General features: G+C 55.1%; 1 protein-coding gene across 3 annotated transcripts in view; it reads left to right on the forward strand.

Annotated features, from left to right (window-relative positions):
* DIS3L2 (DIS3 like 3'-5' exoribonuclease 2) overlaps positions 1-26,868 on the forward strand; it is a 395,509-nt gene that overhangs the window by 343,432 nt on the left and 25,209 nt on the right. For all 3 annotated transcript variants that reach the window (XM_062193445.1, XM_062193453.1, XM_062193448.1), the window contains one exon: positions 18,068-18,147. In XM_062193445.1, coding sequence (XP_062049429.1) covers positions 18,068-18,147 — 80 coding nt within the window. The remainder of the gene's footprint in view (positions 1-18,067; positions 18,148-26,868) is intronic.

Genomic DNA, 26,868 nt, shown 5'->3' on the forward strand with positions numbered 1-26,868 from the left:
ATAGCTTTTAAGAGCTATTTAAAGTGTTGTGTGTCTCTAATTCTGGATTATTCTTGAACTGACAGGTTGAAAAGGAAGGAGAGTAGATAGGTGGTGTCAGGAGTTAGGAGTGGTGCGAGGAAACAGGGTGGCCCGGTGGGGGCAGTTACATCGGTCCCCTTGTATGAGCAAAATGGTCTAGACGTACGTTATGCCGGTGTCGGTGACCCGGGTTTGATACACGCCAGAAAGTGGGTGTTGGGGCGGGGACCCGCCTGTGCAGGCTCGCAGTCTGACTCTGCAGGTACCCAGGATAAGAAGCGTTGGTTGTTTCCTGTTTTCCCTCGGCTCTGGAGCTGCTCGCTAGGAGGGAGCAGTCATTCCAGGCTCTGCTCTGCCTGGAAGAGGGTCCGGGTGTCAGCATGTGTGGGAGGTAAACAGAGGCTCCGGCGTCTATGGGAAAGTCAGGGCCCCTGGGCTCAGGTCCCAGGGCTGCAGATGGGAGACCTGGAGCAAGTTCGCAGCGTTCCTGAGCCCCAGGTCCAGCGGTGAAGTGGGAACAGTAACTGCATCCGGCCAGCACGGCTGCGGGGGCAGGGGAGCCCGCTGCTCGGTCTCAGCAAGTTCTCTTCCCATCCTCCACATCGCCTTCTCCTGGCCCCCTTACACTCTTCACTTGCTAGTCCATCTGCTACCCGCTCCTGGGACAGAGGGGCTTCCTTCTCTGCTGTCGGTCGCTTTTCCTCCCAGTAGCTATGTCCTGAGTACCTGCTTTGCCAGCTACTCGGGCAGGTGCTGGGGAGGCGTGATGGGCCCCACCCCTGCCCTGGCAGTGCTGAAACGCTTGCCCACCCCCACCCCCACATCCACACACACACACACACACACACACAGAGTCTGCCTCCCCCTTGTGCTTCTCTGAGCACCCACAGGGTCAGGGTCAGTGCGGCTTGCTCATCCTGGAGCCTGGTCAGCCTTTCCCTGGCCCTTCTCCCTGGGTGAGGCCCGGTGCTGAGCAAGGGGCTCATGAACGCCCATGTGCTATGGGGAACCTTAGGTAATAGGCTTTTGAGCCTTTCATGTTACAGATAAATCACAGATAGGGGCCCATGATGTAGGTAATAGAAAAGGGTTATATGAGTCCTATTAATACAGGTTCTGTGTTAATTTTTCTTCAGTTTTTTTCTTTATTCCTGCTACTCAGTATTTCTTTTACAGATTTATTTATTTTATTTGATGGTCAAAGTTACAGAAAAATAGGGAGGAGCAGAGATTTTTCCATCCACTGGTTCACTCCCCAGATGGCCACAGTGGCTGGGGCTGGGCCAGGCTGAAGCCAGGACCCTGAAGCTTCATCCAGGTCTCCCACATGGGTGGCAGAGGCCCAAGTATTCAGGCCATCTTCCGCGGCTTTCCAGGCGCACTAGCAGGGAGCTGGATTGGAAGTGGAGCAGCTGGGACTGGAACTGGCACCCATATGAGATGCTGGCTGCAGTTTAACCATAATAGCAGCCCTGGTACCCAGCATTTTTTTTTACTATCATTTCCTGTTGTAGCCTTGTTCAGACCCTGAGAGAAAGAAGCCCTTGGCTGTAGTTCTGTTCCTTTGACTAGCTAGCTGCGTGACAGCTATGCCAGCCACAAGGGGAGCCAGCCCTCTCTCTGTCGAGCTTTCTCCCAGTCCTGCCAGCTGCCATGCCTGCATTGCCTCTCGCAGGCCCTCCCAGACACGCTGCTCCGGCCCAGCCTCCCTGTGCCCCCTCGACTGCTGGCCTCAAGTTGCAGTGTTCAGAAGGAGAGCCCACCCTACTGCCGGTGAGCCCCAAGAAGGCCCACACACCAAGGGCTAGTACTGCGCTCTGTCAGGATCTAGAGGGGGCGAGAGGGCAGCTGTGGGAGGTCCCAGTTCCAGCACAGGGCCCTTGTCTGCAGGTGGGGCCCTGGGGGAGGTGCAGGCTGCCAAGTGTGGAATTACGTGTTGCCTGACCTCAGGCAAGCAAGACACTACCCGCTCGGGGCCTCTGTTCCCTGACACTTGCCCGTTCAGGTGCCGCACCTGTTGGGCACGGAACCCCTGCTTCCCAGCGCTCAACGCGGTGTCCTGAGTTAGCTTCGTCTAAAGCCTTTATTTAATAAAGGCCTCGTGATCCCAGCAGCGATCAACTGGAGTGTACAGTCTAGCTGGGATCTATGACAGTTAAGAAGATATCCGGCTGAGACATGTTCCGACTCGGGAAGAAATGACAGGAATCCGAGCATGGTAGAAGCTATCTCCTGTATCTGCACCGTCAAAGCCAGTCCCCTGCCACACTCTGGCAGGCCGCCGTGGCCTCTTCCCGAGTGGAGATGAACAGACAAGTCGCTGCCGGTGCCGAGGCACACCTGCCAGCCTGGCAGGGCACGGGAACTTTCTTTTGAGAAGTGAGAGCCTTATCCGGAGGCACCCACCCTCCCCGAACCCCGCGGCCCGAGCAGCCCCGGAGACGCAGTCGCCCGGGAATCAGATCAGGCATGCCGGTGACACTCTGAGCCCTTGTCAGTGCAGCCCAGGGCTGCCGAGGCCCGCAAGCCAAGGCTGGACGTGCTGTGTCCTCCTGCGCCCTGGGCAGCCTCCTGCCACCGAGTGCTCAGGTGACAGTGGTGGCAGTCCTGAGGTTGCAGAGCAAGCGTATCTGCAAGAGCTGAGTCTCCATCAGCATCCTCAGTGCACCATGCCCCTCGTGCTGACGGCGTGGCCAGGCACGTCACTGCGTGTTACGGCAGGCGGGCGCGCTTCTGTGTGTGTGGTGCCGTTCTCTGTGTGTGGTGCCGTTCTCTGTGTGTGGTGCTGTTCTCTGTGTGTGGTGCCGTTCTCTGTGTGTGGTGCTGTTCTCTGTGTGTGTGGTGCTGTTCTCTGTGTGTGGTGCTGTTCTCTGTGTGTGTGGTGCTATTCTCTGTGTGTGGTGCTGTTCTCTGTGTGTGTGGTACTGTTCTCTCTGTATGTGGGTGCTGTTCTCTGTGTGTGGTGCTGTTCTCTGTGTGTGTGGTGCTATTCTCTGTGTGTGGTGCTGTTCTCTGTGTGTGTGGTACTGTTCTCTCTGTATGTGGGTGCTCTTCTCTGTGTGTGGTGCTGTTCTCTGTGTGTGGTGCTGTTCTCTGTGTGTGGTACTGTTCTCTCTGTATGTGGGTGCTCTTCTCTGTGTGTGTGGTGCTGTTCTCTGTGTGTGGTGCTGTTCTCTGTGTGTGTGGTGCCATTCTCTGTGTGTGTGGTGCTGTTCTCTGTGTGTGGTGCTGTTCTCTGTGTGTGGTGCTGTTCTCTGTGTGTGTGGTGCTGTTCTCTCTGTGTGCGGGTGCTGTTCTCTCTGTGTGTGGTACTGTTCTCTGTGTATGTGGGTGCTGTTCTCTGTGTATGTGGTGCTGTTCTCTGTGTATGTGGTACTGTTCTCTCTGTGTGTGGTGCTGTTCTCTGTGTGTGGTACTGTTCTCTGTATGGGTGCTGTTCTCTGTGTGTGTGGTGCTGTTCTCTGTATGTGGTGCTGTTCTCTGTGTGTGGTGCTGTTCTCTGTGTGTGTGGTGCTGTTCTCTGTGTGTGTGGTGCTGTTCTCTGTGTGTGTGGGTGCTGTTCTCTGTGTGTGTGGTGCCGTTCTCTGTGTGTGGTGCTGTTCTCTGTGTGTGTGGTGCTGTTCTCTGTGTGTGGTACTGTTCTCTGTGTATGTGGGTGCTGTTCTCTGTGTATGTGGTGCTGTTCTCTGTGTATGTGGTACTGTTCTCTCTGTGTGTGGTGCTGTTCTCTGTGTGTGGTACTGTTCTCTGTGTGTATGGGTGCTGTTCTCTGTGTGTGGTGCTGTTCTCTGTGTGTGTGGTCCTGTTCTCTGTGTGTGTGGGTGCTGTTCTCTGTGTGTGGGTGTTGTTCTCTGTTGTGGTACTGTTCTCACTGTGTGTGGTACTGTTCTCTCTGTGTGTGGTGCTGTTCTCTGTGTGTGTGGTGCCGTTCTCTGTGTGTGGTGCTGTTCTCTGTGTGTGGGTGCTGTTCTCTGTGTGTGTGGTGCTATTCTCTGTGTGTGGTGCTGTTCTCAGTGTGTGGTGCTGTTCTCTGTGTATGTGGTACTGTTCTCTCTGTGTGTGGTACTGTTCTCTGTGTATGTGGGTGCTGTTCTCTGTGTGTGGTGCTGTTCTCTGTGTGTGTGGTACTGTTCTCTGTGTGTGGGTGCTGTTCTCTGTGTGTGGTGCTGTTCTCTGTGTGTGTGGTGCCGTTCTCTGTGTGTGTGGTACTGTTCTCTCTGTGTGTGGTGCTGTTCTCTGTGTATGATGCCGTTCTCTGTGTGTGTGGTGCTGTTCTCTGTGTGTGGGTGCTGTTCTCTCTGTGTGTGGTGCTGTTCTCTGTGTATGATGCCGTTCTCTGTGTGTGTGGTGCTGTTCTCTGTGTGTGGTGCTGTTCTCTCTGTGTGTGGGTGCTGTTCTCTGTGTGTGGGTGCTGTTCTCTGTGTGTGGGTGCTGTTCTCTGTGTATGATGCCGTTCTCTGTGTGTGGGTGCTGTTCTCTCTGTGTGTGGTGCTGTTCTCTGTGTGTGGTACTGTTCTCTGTGTGTGTGGTGCTGTTCTCTGTGTGTGGGTGCTGTTCTCTGTGTGTGGGTGCTGTTCTCTCTGTGTGTGGTACTGTTCTCTCTGTGTGTGTGTGCTGTTCTTTGTGTGTGTGTGGTGCTGTTCTCTGTGTGTGGTGCTGTTCTCTGTGTATGATGCCGTTCTCTGTGTGTGGGTGCTGTTCTCTCTGTGTGTGGTGCTGTTCTCTCTGTGTGTGGTACTGTTCTCTGTGTGTGGGTGCTGTTCTCTGTGTGTGGGTGCCGTTCTCTGTGTGTGGTGCTGTTCTCTCTGTGTGTGGTACTGTTCTCTGTGTGTGTGTGTGCTGTTCTCTCTGTGTGTGTGGTGCTGTTCTCTGTGTGTGGTGCTGTTCTCTGTGTTTGTGGTTCTGTTCTCTGTGTGTGTGTGGTTCTGTTCTCGTGTATGGACACTGTTCTTGTGTGTGTGGTCACTGTTCTCGTGTGTTTTTTCCTTGTTTAATTTTCACCATGGCCCTGTGAAGCGGTACTGTTGTTATTTGCATTGTAGAGAGAAGGAAACTAAAGCACACGAATGAGACAACTTGAGGTTACACAGGTCACCGAGTTCAAAACCAGGCAGCCTGAGAGGCCACCTCCCACCTTCCTTGTTCAGCGGCCTTCTAGCGTCACTTGGTTTTGGGTTTTTTTGTTTTATTTTTTAAAGATGTATTTATCCATTAGAAAGTCAGAATTACAGAGAGAGAGGGAGTGAGAGATAGAGGTCTTCCATCTGCTGGTCTACTCAGATGGCCAGAACAGCCAATGCTGGGCCAGACTGAAGCCAGGAGCCAGGAGCTTCATCCATGTCTCCCACATGGGTGCAGGGGCCCAAGGCTTGGGCCATCTTCTGCTATTTTCCCAGGCACATTAGCAGGGAGCTGGATCAGAGGTGGCGTGGTCAGGACAAAACTGGTGCCTATGTGGGATGCCGGCGTCACTGGCGGTGGCCCCCCTGCTATACCACAGTGCCGGCCCCCGTCCGTTGTTTCTGAAACGTGTGTGTGTTCACAAGCAGAACAAGCCATCTCCTCAAGTAGGAACTTCTAAGGATGCTAGAAGAAGAACTTGTCTAGTGCAATGAGCAGAAAGTTAAATCTAGATGTGGCCAGCACGTTAGCCTTGGAGAACCTCTGGCTGTCCCCAGAGACGCAGCCCCAGAGCCCCGGAGAGAGTGCATGGAGGGGAGAGGAAAAACAAGTTTCTGCTTAATGAAAATGTTCCTCTAAGATTATTGTGAAGCTTATTTTTTTAACATTTGCCATTATGTCCAGTTTAAGTGATTTTCAGCCATGTGAGATTATCCAAGGATGCTCTGTCCCAAAGCCGAGTTTTCACAGTTAGCCAGGCAAGGAGAAAGCCTGACTGTTTCCCCCCTTCCTGGATCCTGGCCCTTGCTCATTCCCTCCACAGACCTCTTTAAACAATTTAGTCTCTGCATTTCCTCTCCACTGTAAATTTCTGTCTGTCCCGTCTTTAAACTCTGCTATGCACTTGTGTTCCTTGGTTTGCACCACAGTTAGAACAGCATGTCATGGACGGATGAGTTGTTTCACCAAGAAGCAGAGTGAGATGCAAGCAGTTCTCTCAGATGGGGTAGGAACCTCGGGTAACCCCAGGTACGGGCCTTCAAGGTGCCGCCTCCCGATGTGCTGGACAGCCCACTAAGCAGTGGCAGAAGACAGGAGTCCTTTGGCCAGGAGGTACATCCAACCCATTGCTGCCTGCTGACCCACGCTGCAGAGCAGGGGGCAGGCAGTGTGGCGGAAGGACTGACGATGGCACTGTTGTCCTGGGGTGTGTTGTCCTGACGGTTGACCTTGTCTGAGAGGAAGGAGGCAGAATCAGCATGGATGCAGCCCGTGAACTTGGACAGCTGTCCCCGCCCACCCGAGACAGCCTGATGTACGTAGGGGAATTCTTCACTGTCACTCGCCGCTCAAACGGGATGTGCACACTGGTTCTTCCGAAGCCCAGACCTTCCCTGCACATGTAGAGCAGGGGCTTATCGTGGGCACTTTCTTCTGGTAAGCCTGGAAAGGCTCTCACATTGCATCCATAAGACACACCACAGCGCCCACCACGGAGAAACCCGGCTCCATTGCACAGGTGGAGGCTCCCGCCGAGGGTCGTCACAAGCCCACCACCATCTGTGGTCCGGGAGAGAGCAGACACTGGGCCAGTGCTGTTGGCTCCCAGCTTGGCTTATATAACTCCCAACTCCTCAAGTCCCTGAAAACTGAGGCCAATTCCCTGGAAGATCATTCTGTTCTGTTTTCTCAAGACCAGAGCCAGCCCCATCACTGGCTCTGAGGGTTGCATGGGAAGGTCCCATTGTCTGTCTTCCGTGAACGGAGTTCTCCCGTCATGACCATTGTTCAGGCAGGCTGTACTCACACTGCCCGGCATCTCCTAGCCTTCTGCATATTTGGCTAATATTTTGAAGAAATGTGCTGTATTGGTGTAAACCCGCATCTATTTCCAGAAAGATTCTGCAGGAAGTTTACAGCCAAAGAAAAAGGCAGCAGGGGGAATACAGTTGAGAGACAAAGTCAGAATCTGGGAGAGGAGACGGGAGTAGCAGGGCACGTGTCAGGTGGGCACGGGGTCCTGCCTGGCACGGGGGAAAGGTTTTATAGGCTGATTCCTTCCTTTTCTTTTTAAAAAATATTTATTTATTTATTTATTTGAAAGGTAGGGTTACAGCGAGGAAGCGGGAAAGAGAGAGAGGCTTTCTACCTGCTGGTTCATTCCTCAAGTGGCTGCAGTAGCCCGGTGCTGCACCAGGCCAAAGCCAGAAGCCTGGACCTCCATCCAGGCCTCCCACATGGATGCTGGAGCCCAGGCGCTTGGGCCATCTTCCACTGCTTTCCCAGGTGCATTAGCAGGGAGCCGGATTGGAAGTGGAGCAGCCGAGATATGAACCAGCGCCCATGTGGGATGTTTAACCTGCTGGGCCACAACATCAGCCCACATGAGGTTGTTTCCTACAGCAGCTTCACCCACTGGAAGCTGGGGAATCTTTCCCAGCATTAAAACAGTGTCGAGGCCAGCACTGTGGCGTAGCGGGTAAAGCCACCGCCTGCAGTGCCGGCATCCCATATGGGCACTGTTTAGAATCCTGGCTGCTCCACTTCCAATCCAGCTCTCTGCTATGGCCTGGGAAAACAGTAGAAGATGGGCCATGCTTGGACCCCTGCACCCATGTGGAAGACCCAGAAGAAGCTCTTGGCTCCTGGCTTCAGATCAGCCGAGCTCTGGCTATTGCAGCCAGCTGGGGAGTGACCCAACAGATGGAAGACACACTCTCTCTCTCTCTCTCTCTCTCTCTCTCTCTCTCTGCCTCTCCTTCTCTTTCTGTGTAACTCTGACTTTCAAATCAATCAATAAATTTTTTTTTAAAAGTGTGTCATGTGAGACTGTTCTTGGGGACATTAGACGTTATAGTGGACAGCTTTTGCATTTATGATAAGAGTAAGTTTTTGTCTTTCATGTCTGCCGTCCATTTTGTTAATGTTTTGTTCATTAAAGAACAAGATTTGACAAGGCTGTTTCTGGAGACGCCCTTTGGTGACTGGAGGGAGATTAAGAGATGTTTGAGGAGGCCAGGCTGCTGACGAGCAAGCTCATCTGCTTGCGGGTGCCACCGTCCTGGTGCTCATCTGATGCCCAAGCCGTGCCGAGAGCACAGAGAGAGCCGAGCCGGAGGACCAGGGAGCACTGGGCCTGGGCGTTCTCCGCTGCTTGGGGTGGGACTGCAGGCTTTAGGGAGTAGATGCGTAGACGGCAGAGCAGACAGAGTCTACCAGGAGTCCTAGACAGTAACTGGCCCAGGCACACAGCCACCTCTGTGCAGTCCCCACAGCCAGCACGGACACTTCCCCGTGGAAACAGGCCTGAGCCACTCCAGCCCCGAACAGAGGTTGGCCTGAGGCCCAGAGTGCTGCACAGAACTGGGTCCGATGTGGTAAAGTTCCCACACAGTCGCCCTCTTTGGTCGTAAAGACCCTCCCAGATGCCCCAGAGGGTGAGCAGATGGCTAGGGCTGGCGGCACGTGACCTGCGCACTCTTGCTCGTCATGTTCCGCGCTCACTGTGGTCAAGTTGCTCAGGCGTTTGAGAGGCAAGCACCTGGCCCAGGGACCAGGGAAGGCCTGGTCAGCAAGCTGCAGGGCCCTGAGGGCTACCATTCCGCCGTAAGAGCTGCTGGCCTCACCCAGTAACGAGGGCAGGTCCTGTGGGACAGCACAGCGGAGCCCTGCTGGCCTGTCTTGCCGGTGAGCAGTGCAGCAGCCCTCAGAAGAGAGAAGGGCGGCTGACGGGCTCTCCTCGTCCGGGACCGGCCCCTCCTCACCCAGGAGCAGCTGACCATAGCCCTGGGGCCAATGGCTTGTCTTCTGAGCAAGTAGAGCTTGGCATTGGAGAGTCCTTGTGCTGTCACTTTTAACCTTAATGAGACTAGAGCAAGCCTCTGGAACAAGGTGCCGTGGAGTCGGGAGAAGTGGCCTTAAGTGAAAACACAGCTGCGGGCTCCCACGCGGTACCGCGGGGGGGCGTCGTCGGTGGGCGCGCCAGCCGCGCCGTAGCCCTTCCAGCACTAATGAATCGGGAACTCCATGCTGAACAGGATTTAGTTTGAGGGGTCCCTGTGCCAGCGGATGGATGTATTTTTCTTGAAAGGCCAAGGTGCCAGAAATCTCCGTGATTACGTTACTGGAGCGAGGTCCTTTTTTGTGGTTTATGAAGTTGAGCGTCAGGACTGCAGGATTCTCTTGCTCTTTCTCACTCTTATTTTTTCCAGGTCAGAACCAGAGCTTGGGGTGGGGAGGAAAATCCTGCTGAATGAGCAAGTTCTTTCTTAAAAAGCTCTCTCCAAGTCCAAAAAGACTTCAGTGGACTTAGGAGAAAGAAATTCAATACATGGCCATAGAATCGCTGTTAACCAAGTTAAAGCAAAGTCCACAGCATCTTTGTCTTATAAAAGAAAGCAAAGAGGAGATGGAAAAAAAGAAATAATGCTTAGGAAATCCAAACCAAACAATGAAAACTAAGGAAGAAAAACTCAAGATCACCTCGGAGAATGTGAAGACTTCCTTCTAATACGATTTTGCAATTACAAAACCAGAGCTCCAGGTAGACCTCGCGCCTCTGTTCTTTTTTTAAGTAGACCAGGAATGGTGTCCCCGGAATGGTTACCCTCTGGTGGCATCGGCCACTTTCGGCTCGGGGAAGAGTTGGACACCCTGCAAGGCCAGTGCCCTGGAGGGAAGAGTCGGCCCTGGGGAGGCTGGAGGCTTCCCAGGCTGGTCCTTGCCCTGTGCGTGAACCTGAGTCCTAATAGCTAGCAGATTGAAGCAAAGCTCACAGGCCTCCCAGAGAACCCGTGTTGGGCTGAACTGGAGCAGCTGCGGCCAAAGAACCGACACTGACTCTGACCAGCGGCCTCTCCCAGGACACCCCCGCGAGGGGCTGTCAGCTGGACGCCTGCGCCCCCTGCTCCAACCTAGAGCAGCTTGCAGAGACCACCAGCCACCCGTCCTGCCGGAGCCACCAGTGCCTTCCAGGACAGGGGCAGAGAGAGCCAGCTGCCCAGGAGAGGTCGTCTTGGAGCCATTGTGCACATGGCATGGAATTCCTAAGCTTTAACCTCACGTTCGGCCCTCCCGAGGTCAGGCCAAGAGTTTTCAAAAGCACCTTAACCGAGGTCGCGTTGTGCCCGGTGACCTGCGTGTGATGTTCTCCAGGGGGGTGTGGCTGTGTGGGTGGGCCAGCCATGAGCCTGAGTGAACGAAGACTGTCCTGCTCCCTGGCCCAAGGGACGCCTGGCCCACATGCTTGGCCACCCTTTCCTGTCTCGTCCCATCACTCTTTGTGGCTTACAGTGAACATAACCTGGCCTGCTTGCTTCTCTGGGCTGAGAGCCAAAGTAAGCCACATATCTTTTAGTAGTTAAACTCAGTGACCACATCCCCCGTCCCCCTGCCTAGCCTGGGACATCATTCCTCCCGTAAGATCTCTCTGCAGTGTCATCCTAGCGGCAATACCTGAGGCCCCTGCAGAGGCCTCCCCAGTCCTCAGCGAGCGGCGCTTTGCCTCCCCTGTGGCCACCCCACCCACAGAGCCCAGAGGGGCCGCAGGAGGCCTGCCCCTGATGCTCCCACGGAACCTGGAGGAAGGGCCTCCCCTCGCAGGGGTCCTGACCCCTTCGACTCCAGCTGCTAGCGCTCATGCCTGCGGCCCCCTGAGGCCATTCCCTGGAGCAGGAGGCCCAGGCCAGAGGGCATCTCAGTAGATGTCCTGTGTTCTGACTGCCCAAGGCCTGCCCCTCCGGGGGGCCTCTCAGCCTGAGCTCTTGGCAGCAGACTTCCATCTTCTGCCCCGTGGAGGGTGGCCTGTTCTCTGTTGCCGCGAAAGCCTTGCCTCTCCCTGGCCCCATTTCAAGGCTTCCTCCCTCTGCTGGCAGAGGGCAAGCGTGGCCTGTGACTGCCGCCCTGGGCCCACAGCTTCCTTCCGCCTTCACCCGGTACTGGGAGAGGCGTGCATTTGGAAACTATCCACCCAGGGAAGCCCATTCCCAGGGAAAGCGGGCAGAGTGGGCTCTTCTGCTTGGTGTGGTGGCTGCCCCTGGACGGGACAGAGCCTGTGAAGGCCCTGAGTGGCCGTCCGTCTGCCGGCTAACTTTCCAAGCTGAGCCTTGGCTAGAGCCACCACGCAGGCAGAGGTGGCAGCCAGTAGGCCTGCCTGTGACCTGGCCATCCCAGAAGCACTGTGGGGGGACTCTGACACGATGGACCCGCTGCTGCTACTGATTGTATCTGAGCTGCTGCCGCCCAGCTAGGGGCACGGGCTCTGGGGGGGTGGACAGCTGTGAGGCAGAATTGCTTCCGGAAGGGAAAGGAGGCACAGAGAGCACAGGGGCACAGCTGGTCTCGGAGGGACAGGACAGGGGGGCAGGCTCGTGGAGACGGGCAGCAGGAGGAAGGCCACCCAGGTAGAAGAGAGCTCATCCAGGCTCAGGCAGTGAGCTGTCCAGTGAGCTCACTCAGGGTCCCTGAGCCCGCCCTGGCCTTGGGGACTCCTGTGTCTATCCCAAGGGTCGCTGATGGACACAGCCTCAGCACACAGGCACCCAGCCGGCCCTCCGTCACAGTCCACACCCGTTCACGTGAGCAGCCAACCTGTCTGCGTCGAGTCATCTTGGTATTGCCTACGGCAGGAAGCCATCAAAAGCTAGAAGGAGGGAGGCGTTCTGTGGGGTTTGTGTTGTAGGAAGGAGGCTCAGCTTCGTGGTGGAGAGGGCGTTAGGGGAGCAGAGCCAAGGCCTGGGTGGACGTGTGAGGTATCAGTGGCCTCAGGAGAAGCGATGAGCAGCGACAGAAGGACAGCAGGGTCGCAGGCAGCAGGGGCCAGACCTGCCTCCGGGGAGCCTGGCTCTCCTTTCCTGCGGTCTTGTGGTTCTGCTCCGTTCCCAGGCTGGTAGCAGGCTGGCTGCGGCGGCTGTGGCCTCACACCAAAGCACTCAGACGCGTCCTCTAATCACTCGCTGGCCTTGGTGGGCACACGTGTCCATTCCGGAACCAGGTCCCAGGGCGGGAAAGGCTAGGCACTGATTGGCTTGTTTCCAGTCACTCCCTGAAGGTCAGCTGGGATGACCTGTGAGCAGCCAGGTTCAGGCCTGCAGCTAGAGGTTGGGCTGACTAGCTGACCGAAGCTAGGGTGTCATTAGGAAGGAGGGCATGCCTGCTACTGTGCATCCATGCCTGCTCCAGGGACCAGCTGGACCCGTCGTCAGTGCACTGAACCGTGCACGTCGTAGGCACCTACGTGCACAGCTGCGGTTTAGTGTATCTGGGAGACTCTGTCATCTTCCTGGACGAGTTTCAAACCTCTCACAGCAGGTCTGCCGTCTCCGCCCTCACCCCGGAGCCCCTACCACTTCCCTTCTAGGATCTTGTGGGTGACCATCCCTCCCCAGAGTCAGACACACAGCCTGCTGCCCACTCAGTCTCCAGCTTGCCCACGGCTCCTGTCCTTGACCTCAGACGCCTGGGAAGCCGGTGCAGCCTGTGGTTAGCAGCATGCACCACACTTCGTTCTGCCACAGACTTGCTAACTTGGCCCAGATCCTGGAATCCCTCTGAGGTGGGGTGGGGTGTGGGGCAGGAACCAACCTTGCAGGGCTGTTGTGAGGGTTAGATAAGCTCACACGCTTAAAGATGCCGAGGACGGAAGGTGGCTCCGTTCATTCTGGCTCCTTACAAGACGTCTGCCACCCAGACCCTTCAGCGTTCCCCAGTCAGGCCCTCCCATGTTCAGTTTCTTCCTGGTCCCCTCAGCTGCCCTGGCCCATCTGTTGCTGTGTTGGGTCTGCACTCCCTTGCCCCGTGATTCTGCCCTCACCCTGTCCCGGGCGTCAGTCAGCTGTGGAGCACTCTGTCAGGTGGACAGATAAAGCCAACAGCTGGCCAGTGGTGCCTCCAGTGACTGCAGAGCCTTGGCCTCCGTGGGTCCCTAATGCTCTCTGGCAGCCGCAGGCCCTTCCCTGGCCACCTGCTGGCCCTTTGCTCCAGAGAAGCCACGTCAGACCTTCGTCGCTATCCTCAACCTTCCACTTCTTGCCTCACAGAATTCTCCACTTCTTTTTATTTTTTTTAAGATTTACTTATTTATTTGAAAGTCAAAGTTACAGAGAAGAAAGGGAGAGAGAAAGAGAGAGAGAGAGGATCTTCCATCCCTGGTTCACTCCCCAGATGGCCACAACGGCCAGGACTGGGCCAAGCTGAAGCCAGGTGCCAGGAGCTTCCTTCAGGGCTCCCACGTGGGTGGCAAGGGCCCAAGCTCTTGGGCCGTCTTCTGCTGCTTTTCGCAGGCCATTAGCAAGGAGCTGGATCGGAAATGGGCAGCCAGGACATGAACCGGCGTCCATATGGGATGCTGGCATTGCAGACAGAGGCTTAACCTGCTGCGCCACAGTGCCAGAACCTAAATTCTCCATTCCTTACAGATAATTTGACCTCTTAATTCTCAGGAAAAACCAAAAATCTCACTAGGACATTGCAAATCCCCCCTGCCGAGTCTGCAGGTCTCTCTGCCTCCCTGGCCACGCCTCCTCCCCACGTGGAGAAGGGCTCTCCTCCCGTGTGTTGGATTCCAGAGGCCCCGGCTCTTCAGCCATCTCTCTGTCTCCCCTCTCATTCTCCCACCCCTCACGCTGCCCAGCCACTGTGGTGCCTCCTTGCTGTTGGGAGCTGCAAATTCACCCCCTTTCGGTCCCACGCCCTAGCGTCTGACCCCACCCCATCTCCTCGCCCTGTCAGTTTGCTGCAAGAGTAGTGTGCGGTCATTTCATCCCTCGCGTGCTGATCTCTGCTCCTGCTCTGCCCCGGGGCTCCCTGTTTTGGTTGCTTGGTCCTCTCCCACTTGACTTCTTAGAAAGATGGACAGCTGCTGACCGCTTCCTCCTTAAGGTATGTCCTCCCCTTGGCTTCCATCCTGTCGTAACTCAGAACTCCAGGGCCACTCCTCCTCCACCTCCACTGTCCAGCTCTTAAATCCAGGTGTTCCCAGAATTCTGACCAAGATCCTGTTTTTATTCTGTGCATTCTCTGGACAATTTCCTTCCCTGTAACAAGCTCCAGTCACCATCTTACTATCTACAGGCTCCCAAACTTGTGCCTCCAGATTACAGCCTTGTAAATTTCCGCTGCCTAACAGCAATCATGCCCACTAGATGCCTCCCAGGCACCTTAAAATCCGCAGTGCCAAACTGAGTCGCCAAACTTGCTGTTCCTCTTTGCTGGGGGAGTTTCAGCACCATCTACCCTGCTGCCCAAAGCAGACAATCCCCAGTGTCGTCTCTGACCGCACCCACTCCTGCGGACTTTACCCCCAGGCCATCCCCAGGCCTGTAATGCTGGACCCTCCACTTCCTCATCCATCGAAGGAAGTAGTGACACCTGATCCAAGTGATCGTTGCAGTACGTAGTTTTCCGGTCAGTGGATATGGGTGCTCCCCCGTGCTGGTCCACCCAGCCCGCCTCTCCTGCCTCACAAGTACTGATAGTGTGTGCCCAGGTTCCTGACTTGGAAAAACCCCCTGGAATTATGCTTCTGGGTTAGTCAGCTTTTTGTTACTGTAACCGAAATCCCCCAGGAGGGGCTTCTTGGGAAGGAGTAAGTTTTTGTGGGCTCGTAGCTTGGAGGGTGTAGTTCAGATCGGGCAGCCCCACTGTCTGGTACCTGCTGGAGACTGGGCATGGCAGGTGCAGAATGATCACCTGGTAAACCAGGAAGCAAGAACAGCTAGACAGAACTTGAGCTCAATCAGCTCTCTCATGAGAACCAGCCACTGAGGACACTCCCCCAGCAACCCAGAGACCACCAGATCCATCTCCTAGACACCACAGTGAGGTCAGCTCTCCTCCCGTAATCCACCAACAAGCAACATTAAGACGTCAGCCTGTAGACGAGGGCATGAGTGTTGGGAAGACTCGTCCTGCTCAACCCTGAAGGGCTCCCTACAGTGCCTGGCTGACTGAGGCCGTGGCTTCCATCTCAGCACGTGCTCCTCTCTCAGTCCTGGGAGATCTGGGGACGACAGGGACTGGGAGGCACGTTCCAGATGTCACCGGCGTGGAGTTTAAAGTGTGTGCACTTCCATGTCTCGCTGGTCGTGTCTCTGCTTTCTCCCAACACTCCCGGCCCCGCTGCCCTGCGAGGCCTGCTCTTCTGCAGACTGTCTCTCTCCTCCAGCCCAGCGTCCACCTGCCTGTCAGAGTAGAACGGTCTTGTGCTCTGGAATTGCCACGGCTCCTCCTCTCTGCTCACAGCTGCTTTGCCTGCTCAACTCCCTCACATCCTGGCACCGGCTTGGGGGCGCAGCCCTCTCAGACCAGCACCCCCTTGCTTGATAAGGGAGCAGGAAGTGTACTTGGATACTGGCCGACACCCAACACTACATTCTTGTGTCTACTGGCCAGGGGGACATGAAGAAGATAGCCGTCTAAGACCAGCAGTAGTGGGAACAGGGACCAAGAACCTCGGGAGACCCCAGAGGACTCACAATTCTGCAAGGAAGTAAAAATACCAGTCAGGGGCCAGCGTTGTCGCATGGGGGATTAGGCTGCAACTTGTGTCTCCAGCTGCCCATGTCAGAGCACCGGCTCAAGTTCTGGTTGCTCCGCTTCCGATCCAGCTCCCTGCTAACGTGCAGCAGGAAAAGCAGCAGCAGATGGCCCAAGTACTTGGGAGACCTGGATGGAGTTCCTGGCTCCTGGCTTCAGCCTTGCCCAGCCACAGGCTGGGACTTTACCCGCCGTACTACCGTGCTGACCCCGGTAGCGTTAGTCTTTTGCCCAATGCAATGCGTGCTTTTCATGGCGAGTTATAAAGCACGAAGACAGTAAAGGGGTCCTGAGCTAGCACACCTCACGGTAGCTGCTGTGTCATTTTCCTCTCTTTCCTTCCAGTCTTTCTTCTGTGCGGTCTCCGTGCCTTTTCACGTAGTTTTCATGGTGTGTAATCAAAAGTGTGTCCTGCTCTGTCTCATCATCCCAGATATTTCCCCAGGTTCATGAAGATTCTTCATAAACCATTTAACAGCCACCTGCTATTCCACACCTGACAGTTCCTTTAACTTTCCGTTAGCGCCAGTCTTCTGGAGTCCTTCCAATAAATAGCACCTATTTGCAAGTAAAATTCGGCCTCCTACATTTCTTTTTCTTTCCTTTTTTTTTTTTTTTTTTTTTTTTGACAGGCAGAGTGGATAGTGAGAGAGAGAGAGACAGACATTTCTAATAATCTGTTGAGCCATCAATCCATCCTCGGATATGAATCCATAACTTGATAAGAAAATTTCTAAGCAATGCAGACTTTTGAAAGAAAAGAATGAATGTAGGTCAGAGCTCAGGTGCAAAGAGGGAGGCAAAGAGAAAGATGACACCTGATAGGTTGTAAAAGTGAACTGCTTCTTGTTTTACCGAGAGAGGTCTGAGGACTCGCAAGCAGTACTCTGCAGGGAAAACGTGCCTTCGCTGGAGTCTCTGGCTTCATGATGGTAAAGAAGGTTTTCTGGCTTTGTGTTTTCATCTGGGTCAGCAAGAGGACAGCCCATTCCTGTGAGCGCCTTTGCCTCTAGGGAAGAGAAAAGCCGCCCGGCATCCAATGATGCAGATCATTAGCTGGGTTGACAGCCTTGCAGTTAAAAAAACAACCACGGGAACAGTGTATCCTCCTAATGTGCAGTTAATTTTAGTTAAAAGTTCCCTGGTGATTTAAAAACCCAGTGAGGTTGTAGCTAGAGTCCTTGGCTCCCCGTTTGGAGCTGTGAAAGCTGCACCCAGGCCCTCCGCTCCTGCAGGCCACGCAAGACCTCCTTGCACACTGTGGAGGTCGTGCGCCCCCCTGAGCCTCACCTGAGTGCTGCCCCGCCCGATCCAGCAGGAAACCATGACTCCCCCAGTTCCTGCTCCTGGTCAGGAAGGAGCGCCTCACCCTTCCCACGTCCACAGTCAAACTTCTGACTCCCCACACACCCCACAGGCAGTCTTCCCCCTTGGCAGTGCAACATCCGCCTGCCTGGGTGTCCAAATCAAAATGTGAACCATGCTTGAAGTCCTCCTGTCTGCCCTCACTGCCCCGGGGTCAAACCCATCGGCCTGTCCTGCTGCTTCGGAAACGGGTCTCGAGTGTCCGTGTCTGTGCAGCCTGCAGCCCCAGCCCATCACCACTCTCCCTGACTGCCCCGTGCCTCCTCCTGAGCCCCTGTCCTGCCCCCCACTCAGTCAGCTGCTATCTGCACAGTAGCCGGAAGACAGACTTGGATCACACCATCCACCTCTTCCTTAGAGCAGGTCAGAGGCTTGGCTTCGCCATTGAGGTGAACGCCAGAATCTGACATGGCCAAGAAGGCCGTGTGTCTTCTGCCTGGCCATGCGCCCCGTCCCCTGTATCTGTTAGGGTCTCGTGTCACCAGCCATCCTACAGTTCTCGCAGTTTCTGCCCCGGGGCCTGTGTGTGCTGTGCTCCGTGCCCAGGAGGTCCCTGCTCCCGTGGTCTAGGTAGCCTCCTCCCCCTTCCCTCGTCGCCAGTCTGCCCGGGTCAGGTTGTTTCTTCCTTTTGCAGAGACCCGGGGAGCTTTCCTGCTTTCCTGTCCTTCCGAGTTCTGGAGAGCTGCATACTCACGTGCGGTGTTGATGGACACCGCCAGCTGCAGGACAGCCGCCCCTTCCCCTCAGCCAGCTCAGCGTCTGGCACGGAGCAGGTGCTCCATACGTGCTCACCGCATGCTGTGTGAACACAGGGAGTCCTAATAGCCGTCCCCAGTGACAACAGGGTCCCCATCACACGTGGGCTCCTCCCAGGTAGGAGGCCCAGGCTCTGCACACGTTTGCTGGACGGAGCGTAGTTTTGCTTACTTGATTTTGTTTTGGTTTGGTTTGTCTTGTTTGTAATCAGCTGTTGGCATGAATAGAGCATGCAGCCCCAAACTTACTTTTTTCTCCTCTCTTTATTTAGCTAAAGCTTGCCTTCACCCTGGACCATGAGACTGGAATGCCCCAAGGATGCCATGTCTACGAGTACCGCGACAGCAACAAGTAAGCCACGCGGTGGCCGAGTGTCACCATGCCGCGCCGGGCGGGTGCTGTGTGCGTTCCCACACCGAGGGGTCGCGCTCTGGCCCCCAACTAGGAAACAGCTGCACCAAGCCACATGGGCGGGAGCTGAGGCACTCGTGCAGGAGTTGCACGTGTTAGAGGTGTGCTCCAGAGAGACCCCTGCCCAGGCTCTCGCCGTGTTCCGGGCCCACCTGTCCCCTCCCAGTCTCAAGTCCTCGCCGCCCCCGGCTCCTGAGCTCTGCCTGTGCCTGTGATTACGGGTTTTGTTGTGATTGGCTCCCTTGGGAATTTGAAGCTGGGAGACGTCTGAGCATCTGCAGAAACACAGACTAGTGGCCACTGCAGACAGACAGGTAGCCCGGGCACAGTTTTCTAGCCTCCCTGCCCTTCCGTCACCTCCTCGGCTGTGGCTTCTTTGTGGGACGGTGATGTGTGGTGGGTGACTGGCCCTCGTGATGACAACGCCGCTGCTGGTGGCAGCTGTCCCTGAGCACAGTGCTGGGGAGTTTACGTTCCTAATCCCGCTTAATCCGCCCAGCAGCCTCGGAGTGTTCTTACGTTATTTGCAGAACCTGAAGCCCAGGGCAGTAGAGGAATTCACCGCAGGGACCTTGGCCTGGCCGTGAGAGAATGGCCGCACTGTCAGTGTCAGGGTCCAGGAGAACAGGTGAGAGAGACACCTGCCCCGAGCTGTCATCCAGCTTGGACACCCAGTCAGCGACCTTCCTTTCTGGGTCTTCAGACCTGGGCCTTGTTTAAATATCTAGGTGGCTTCATTGTGTCCAGGGGCAGGAAAGTGGTCTGCACGTGCGGGCAGCCTTGGACGGCACCTTCCAGAAGAGACCTAGTTCTTGCTCGGGGACTCTTGCTCTGCTGTGGGGAGAAGACAGGTTACTGGGTGCCCTTGGGACCCGCTCTCTGCTCTATCATCGTTGGGCTTCGTGTGTTGCTGTCATGTGAGCCCTGTTCCCACCAGTAACTCACAGGAGAGCTTGACCAAGCATCCTGCGGTGCCACATTCCTCCTCGGCATGGCCCTGTCTCTGGAAGACAGTGCCAAAGTCTGTTCATTCGGCCAGCTTCTCCTAACCCCGAATACAGCAGACAAGCAGGGCTGTGTTTCACCAGGGTCCAGGGATCGAGGGGGACACGTCCCTGGGTTCCCAGGCAGACGCTGCAGGGGAGAAGGGGAAATGCAAGCCGTGAGCTGCACGGCCGCCCTCCTGCCCCTCTCCCAGGCAGCGCCGTCCTGGGGGTGCCTGCTGGAGCTTCGTGGATGGCAGCTCCGTGCTCGCAGGTTGTGGCAGCAGAAAGAGATCTTGAGACCCAGCAGTGTCACAGACTCCAGTTCTGGCCGGAGGCTCTGCTCTTTGCAAAAAATATTGCAGACAAGGGCAGCAGCCCTGCTTCGCGGCAGTTCAGGGGTCCATGACAACATCTTGGCGATGTCTTTGAACCTGAGAGGATGTTTGGAGAGTGAGCAAACAGATGGGAGCTCTTGCATGCTCATCCTCCCTCTCTCTCTCTCTCTCCCTCTCTCTCTCTCTCACTGTCTTCTTCCCTCAAATGGAAAAAGACAAACAAAACCCGGTGAGTACGAATGAAGGTCCCCTAGAGTGCGTCGTTGCCACTGAGCGCACGGAATGTCCACTGGGAGTGTGGTCGTGTCCTCCGAGTGGCACATTCAGCTCCTGGCTGCCCGTTTCCTCCCGCCAGCAGGGCTGCATCCACGCGTTATGGCAGCACCGGCGGCGTGGGGGCCAGGGCAGAGGCTGGTGTACGAGCCTCTCACGGCCCTGGCCTGTGTGCAGTAACCCCTACTGTCCTTCCATGCTCAACCAAAAACTCCGCCCCTGGTCACCCTCAGCAAAGCGGAGTCAGATGTGCCTTCCCCAGGGTCCTGTGCCACCCGAGACATTGGTTTCCTGTCCGCTGCCTTCACCAGGCAGGGCCCCGAGCGCAGGGCTTCATTTTGTTTGTTTCAGTGCCATTAGTGCTTGGCCCAGTACCTGGAAAGCGACGCTTGATTGAAGGGAGGCAGAGGAGACCTGAGTGTGTCCTCGCAGAGGGGAGCCGTGGCGGGAGGCGGCTCGGATCCTTGGGGGATGAGGTTCCGTGAACCTGAAGTGGGGAGCGCTGTCTCCGTGGTTGGTTAGGACTAACCTGGACGGGAGAGGCTGTATAAACGTGGCTTAGCTCTAAGCGGAGTAATGATCGCGGCGTTTACATTAAGTGCCTGCCATTTTTTGCCCAAGAGTGAAGCGTGGTGACAATCACCAAGACCGTCACATTTGTCAGAGTAACGCGTGGAAGCCAGGTGTGGCTGCAGGCGTGTGAGCTGTGGAGCCGACAGCGAGGGGAACTCCTGCCCGCTGCATGCTCACGGCTCACCAGCCCTGGGCCCGGGCCTCACCAGGTCACTTCTCATTGTAAAACCGGTCAAGATGCTGCTGAACCGTGCAGGTTAAAACACATGTGAAAGACCTGGGGTCTGAGAAGTCCACTATTTTCACAGGGCTGGAGGGCGTGCTCATCTCAGCCTCTTCCAGGCAGGCCTGCTCCAAGGGCTCTGTCTGGCAAATTTGGGGCTTTTCAGACCCTCTGGACCCCGGGTGGGTGGGCAGCCTGGCCTGAAGGAAGGAACTCCCACCTTGTCGCCGCAAGCCGATGTTCAGCTGGCCCCGCCCGTGGCAGGCCCTGGTGCCCTCCACGGTGCGGCTCGCCATCTGGACCTGGGGGTGCCTGCAGGTGGTGTGAGGTGGTGTGGGGTGCGGCCACATAAGTTTGGGGCACCTCATAATAACTGCTGTGGTTGTACTTAGTGCCTGCCTGAGACGCACGCCCTGGCCTTGGGGTGCCCACTCCTCCTCCCCACTGGCAGGTGCCACACCCTGGTCCAGCCCACTGAGGCCAGCAGCTGCCAGCGTGTCAGGTGTCCCTGCAGATCCTGGCAGTCTCTTGTGAGGCTCATGGCTCCCTCCTCTACCTGTTGGTCACTCTTGGGACACATTAATAGCTTAAGTAGCAAAACACAATCTTTTGTTTCTTCCTGCCTACCTAAATAACTTGTTTTGGCCGTTGAAACAGGCATTGCCAAAACTATTAGCCTGGGCCCAGCATCGTGGCCTAGAGAGTAAAACTTCCTCTTGAGACACTAGCATCCCATATCAGAGTGTCGATTTGAGTCCCGGCTGCTCCGCTTCTGATCAGCTCCTGCGAATGTTCCCGGGAAAGCAGCAGCAGATGGCCCAAGTACGTGGGTCCCTGCCACTCCGTAGGAGAGCTGGGTGGAGCACCTGGCTCCTGCCATCTGCTGGTCCCTGGTTGTACAGAGTCCAAGAAGTCCTGGCAGCAGCTGTCACTGACAGGGCGGGGGGGGGGGGACCTTGTTCACCACCCCGGCCTCTCTGACCTCAGGCTGCCTCACCCTGTGGGTGCCAGCAAGCCCAGCTCTGGGACTCCCGGTCCTGCTGTCCCCTGGGCCTGCGGGGGAAACACCCCACCCGCCTGCCTCTCACCAGCACATGGCAGAGGAGCCTGTGCGGGCCCTGGGTCCCGTGGGCTCCCTCTGCTGGGTCCCCTCCAGAGCAGCCCCTGCTCTCGGCCTCTTGATCCTTCCCTCTGCTGTCTCCCAGGGCACTTCGGGCTCAGCCTTCACTTCCACCCTCGGCCGTTAAAAAGAAATGTTTGTTCATGTTCCTCTGTTCGAGAGGCAGATCGACACAGAGAGAGAGGAGACAGAGAAGGAGACTGTCCATGTGTCATGATGCTCACAGCAGCCGGGGCTGTACCAGGCAGCCAAAGTCAGAGCTTTGGGCAGCAGAGACCCAAGCCCCGGAGTCATCACCCACTGCCTCCCAGGACGCATCGGCAGGAGGCTGGGACGCAGTGTGGGAAGCTGGCATCCCGAGGGATAGCTAACCCCTATCAGCTTGCACCCTTCCCTAGTCTGCCAGGACGTTAAAACTTGCATCCCTGCAAACACCCCATCGATGAAGTGTTGCCCAGGTTCCTGGCCCCGTGACTGAGCCCCTCGAATCTCGCTAGCCAGTTCTCTCTCTGTGTGTATACCTTAGTCCCCCCCACCCCACATTTTCACTCTCCTTGGTTTCCTGTGATCATTCACAGTCTGAACCTATGAAATGGAAAATTCCAGAAATAAACAGATTTTCAATTGCATTTGTCCTTCCCAGCATGCAGTCTTCCCTTGTCCGCCGGATCCACGCTCTGTCCGCTACCTGCCCATCAGTCACCCGGTTGCCATCTTGGCCATCAGACTGACTGCTGTGGGGTCACAGTGCTCATGTTCAGATGGGCAGGTGTTGTGGCACAGTGGGTTAAGCTGCCACTGGGGACACTCACATCCCCCATCAGAGCGCCAGTTTGCATCCCAGCTGCTCTGCCTCTGATCCAGCTTCCCGCCGATGGGTCTGGGAAGCAGCTGATGAGGGCCTTAGTGCTTGAGCTCCTGCCTCCCATGTGGGAGACGTGGATGGAGGTCCTGGCTCCTGGCTGTTGCAGGCATTTGGGGAGTGATCCAGCGGAGGGAAGGTCTCCCACTTTCTCTGTCACTCTGCCTTTCAAATAAATAAATAAATCTTAAAAAATAATAGTAATGATGATGGCCCCAAAATGTGCAAGTGGCATCGCTGGCAGTTTATTACAGAATATTGTTAGAATAATTCTGTTTAACAGTTATCATTGTTAATCTTTTACTTTGCCTGATTTATAAATTAAACTCTATCATAGAGTTGTATGTATAAGAGAATCCTGTAGAGGTCAGTGTTCAGAACCATCCCCTGGGGATCTTGGAACGCATCTCCCACGGGTGAAGGGAGCCTGCCGTTGCCTCTTCCTCCCTCTGCAGACCCAGCACGCCCCCATCAGACCCTGCTGCGCTGACTCCTGGAAGGCAGGTGGGAGAGACCTCAGCAGGCCTTCCAGCACGGGGGCGTGGCTGGCCTGCCAGGGAAGGAGGGCTGATGGGGCCTTGCAGTTTGCTGTTCAGGGCCCTGGGTTTGCCGTTAGCCTTCTGCACGGGGTGTCCCTGTAGATGCTGTGGCTCTGGGTTCCCCGGTGCTCACAGCAGCGCCCAGTGACGCACCGGCGTCCCAGCAGGTCTCCAAGCAGCTGAGCTGGCACTTTGTGCCAGGCCCTGTCCACGGCCATGTGCCGCTGGGACGGTGGGGAGGCGGTGCCCAGCTCTGTCCTCCACCTGTTCCTCGCAGCCACCCCAGACCACCCCCCCGGTGCAACCCACTGTAGCACAATGACCACAGGGACCCTGAGAGGGGCCTGGCTAAAGGCAAGCCGTGAGTAAGAGGCCAGTCCAGCTGGCTTCTCCCTGGGACACCTTCTCAGCCACAAGATATGCAGAGCAGCCACACACGAGTGGCACCGTGCTGCTCTGAGGGCCCAGGAGCAGACTGGGTGGCACAGCTGCCTGCCGTGGGGCTGACCGCACCTTCCAGGCCACAGCTGCCCAGCCTCAGGAGGGGTCCTTATCAGCCGTGCACCCTTTCCCCCCTCCCAGGAACACTGGGAGGGTGCAGCCTGAAGGTGCATTTTCAGGCCCTGAGTTGCCTCAGCAGAGGTTCTCCAGCTGCCAGCCTCGGTGCCCAGCCGTTCACAGAAACTGCCAGCCCTCAGTCCCACTGGCTCTCTGAGGCCTGAACTGATCAGAGCGAGGACGCGTGGGAGCCCCCGAGATGGGAGGCTGCTGACCACAGCCCTCTGCGGCTGGCACCCACGGGCACGCTGGGCCCTGCCTCCACCAGGAGTGCCACTTCCCAGCTCCACTGCATTCTTTGTGGTGTGCACAGTGGGAAATAGATTTTTGCAATAAACTCATTTTTGTTAAAGATTTTTTTTATTTATTTGAAAGGCAGAGAGAGAGAAAACAGAGAAAGAGAGATCTTCCATCCACTGGTTCACTCCGTAAATGACCACAGCAGCCAGGGCTAGGCCAGGCCAAAGCCAGGAGCCAGGAAGAGCATCCAATTTTTCACATGTGTGGCAGGGACCCAAGCACTTGCACATTAGCAGGAAGTTGGAATCTGAGCCAAGTTAGCTCTGAGACCCAGGGTCTCTGATACGGGGCACAGGCAGCCCGGGTAGTGTCTTAACTGCTGCACAAAATGCCCATCCCAGACTTGGTGTTGGACTCTGACGTGCACAGAGGATAGTGTACACGTCGTAAGATTCTAATTCAAGGGAGTATTAGAAGGGGAGAACACCCAGGTCAAGGAATAGCATGTGGCAGCCCCAGGGGTCTCCCGTGTGTCCCTTTCATCCAAAAAGGATACCACCAGTGTAACACTGGCCTTGAACTTGATGTGAATGAGATGGCTCAGTCTTGTGTTTTTTCTCTCTGTGTTATGTATGTGAGAGAATGCACCCATTTTTTCACCTAGCTTTCATCCATTCATTTCCATTGCTGTAAGACTTTCCTCTGTATGAACACACTACAATTTATGCAGCTGGCATTAATCCAGTCGACATGTAGGCTATTTCCAGTTTGCAGTTACTAGAAATAACTTCTCATGCATGTCCCTTGGTGCATGGGTGTGTGTGTTTCTTTCGTGTGATAGACCTGGGAATACACGTACCCAGTCATAGCAACTCCACCAGCAACGCAGGGGAGTCCGTGTGTTCCATGGCTACTCGGCAGAGGATCGCCTCAAACCTCGAGCCTGCTTACCTGGTTTTTAAATAAATTTTTTTTATTTGAAAATCCAAGTTACAGAGAGGCGGGGGTGGGGGAAGAGATTGAGGAGTCTTCCATCTGTTGGTTCACTCTTCAGATGGCTACAACAGCCAGAACTTCGCCGATCCAAAGCCAGAAGCCAGGAGCTTCTGCCAGGTCTCCGACACAGATGCAGGGACCCAAGGACTTGGGCCATCTTCTACTGCTTTCCCAGGCCATAGCAGAGAGCTGGATTGGAAGTAGAGCAGCCGAGACTCGAACCGGCGCCCATATGGGATGTTGGCACTGCAGGCGGCTTTACCCACTATGCCACAGCGCCACCCCCTGCTTGTCTGTTTTTTTTTTTTTTTTAATTATTTATTTGAGAGGCAAAGAGACAGAGAAATCTTCCGTCTGCTGATTTATTCTCCCAAGCACCTACAACAGCTGGGGCTGGTCTCTGCCAAAACCAGGAGCCGGAGCTTCATCTGGGCCTCCCATGTGTGGTCCAGGAACCCAAGTACGTGTGCCATCCTCTGCTGCTTTCCCAGGTGCATTAACAGGAAGCTGGATCAGAAGAGAGCAGTCAGGGCTCGAGACAGCGCTCCAAGACGGGATGCGGGTGTTCTAAGCAATGGCTTAACCTGCTGTGCCATCCCTCGCCTGCCTTCCTGCGGGTTTTCTGCTTTTCTTCTTCAGTTCTCGTCTTCTCCATTCTGGGTATGAATCGTTTGTTGATTGTTCATGTACAAGTGTCTTCCTCCACCCAGCAGCCTGCTTTTTTCACTCTTTGGTATTGTTTTCACGAGCAGAAATGCTCAATTTTAATGGAGTTCGAGGTCTCAGTCTTTATTATGGGGTTAAGTGCTTTTTGTATCCCATTTTAAAAATCTCCACCTGTATCAGAATCATGAGGACATTTTCCCACAGTATCTTCTAGAAGAATCTACCCAGAGTTTTGTTTTTTTTAAATGTGGAACAGCAAACTTCGTTTTTTTTCCATATGGATATCTGACTAACCTGTCATCATTTATTGAAAAGCTTTTTCCAGTGTTCCACAGTGCACCTTTGTAAAAAAAAAAAAAAAAAAAAAAAAAAAAAAAAAAAAAAAAAAGTGCCCATCTACACATTGGTCAGTTTCTATACTCCGTTCAGTTTTTATGATCTATGTATCTATTAAAAAAAAAATGCTAGTTTGATTTGACAGAGTGACAGAAGAGCAGAGAGGAGGGTGAGATCTTCCACTGATTCAGTTCCCAAATGGCCACAGTGGCCAGGGCTGGGCCAAGTCCAAGCTAGGGGCCAGGAACTCCATCCAGGTCTCCCACGTGGGTAGCAAGTACCCAAGGAACGTGGGCCATCCTCTGCTGCTTTCCCAGGCACATTAGCAAGCAGGAAGCTGGACTGGAAGCCGAGCAGCCAGGATTTGAGCCAGCGCTCCGATGTGGGATGCTGCAAGTGGTGGCTTAACCAGCAGCTGTGTAACCCACTGTAGCAGCCCCTACACTTTCCCCTGCACGTCTGTCCTCATGCCTGCACCATGCTGTCTTAATTTTGTACCTAACATCCGGTAGAGCTACACTTTCCATTTGCTCTGCTGTAAAGAGCACATGGCTATTCTTTGCCCTTTCCATTTCCATACACACTTAAGAATCAGATTGTCAGAAAATAATAATAAAATTAAAAGTCATGTTGTCAGCTGCAGTATACATGCACAGACCTCATCCGATTTATACTGAGATTGCTTTGCACCTATAAATCAGGGTGAGAAAATTTGGTACTTTATATTTTGAATATTCTACCCCACAGACATGGTGTATCCCTCTATTTAGCTCTCCTCTAGCTTTCTCAATAATATTGTATAGGGGCTGGCATTGTGGCATAGCGGGTAAAACCACAGCCTGCAGCACCAGCATCCTATATGGTTCCTGTTCAAGTCCCAGCTGCTCCACTTCCAATCCAGCTCCCTGCTGGTGTGTCTGGAAAAGCAGTAGAGGATGGCCCAGGTCCTTGGGC

This window comes from Lepus europaeus, chromosome 1, assembly GCF_033115175.1.
Source record: "Lepus europaeus isolate LE1 chromosome 1, mLepTim1.pri, whole genome shotgun sequence".
Lineage (NCBI taxonomy): Eukaryota > Metazoa > Chordata > Mammalia > Lagomorpha > Leporidae > Lepus > Lepus europaeus.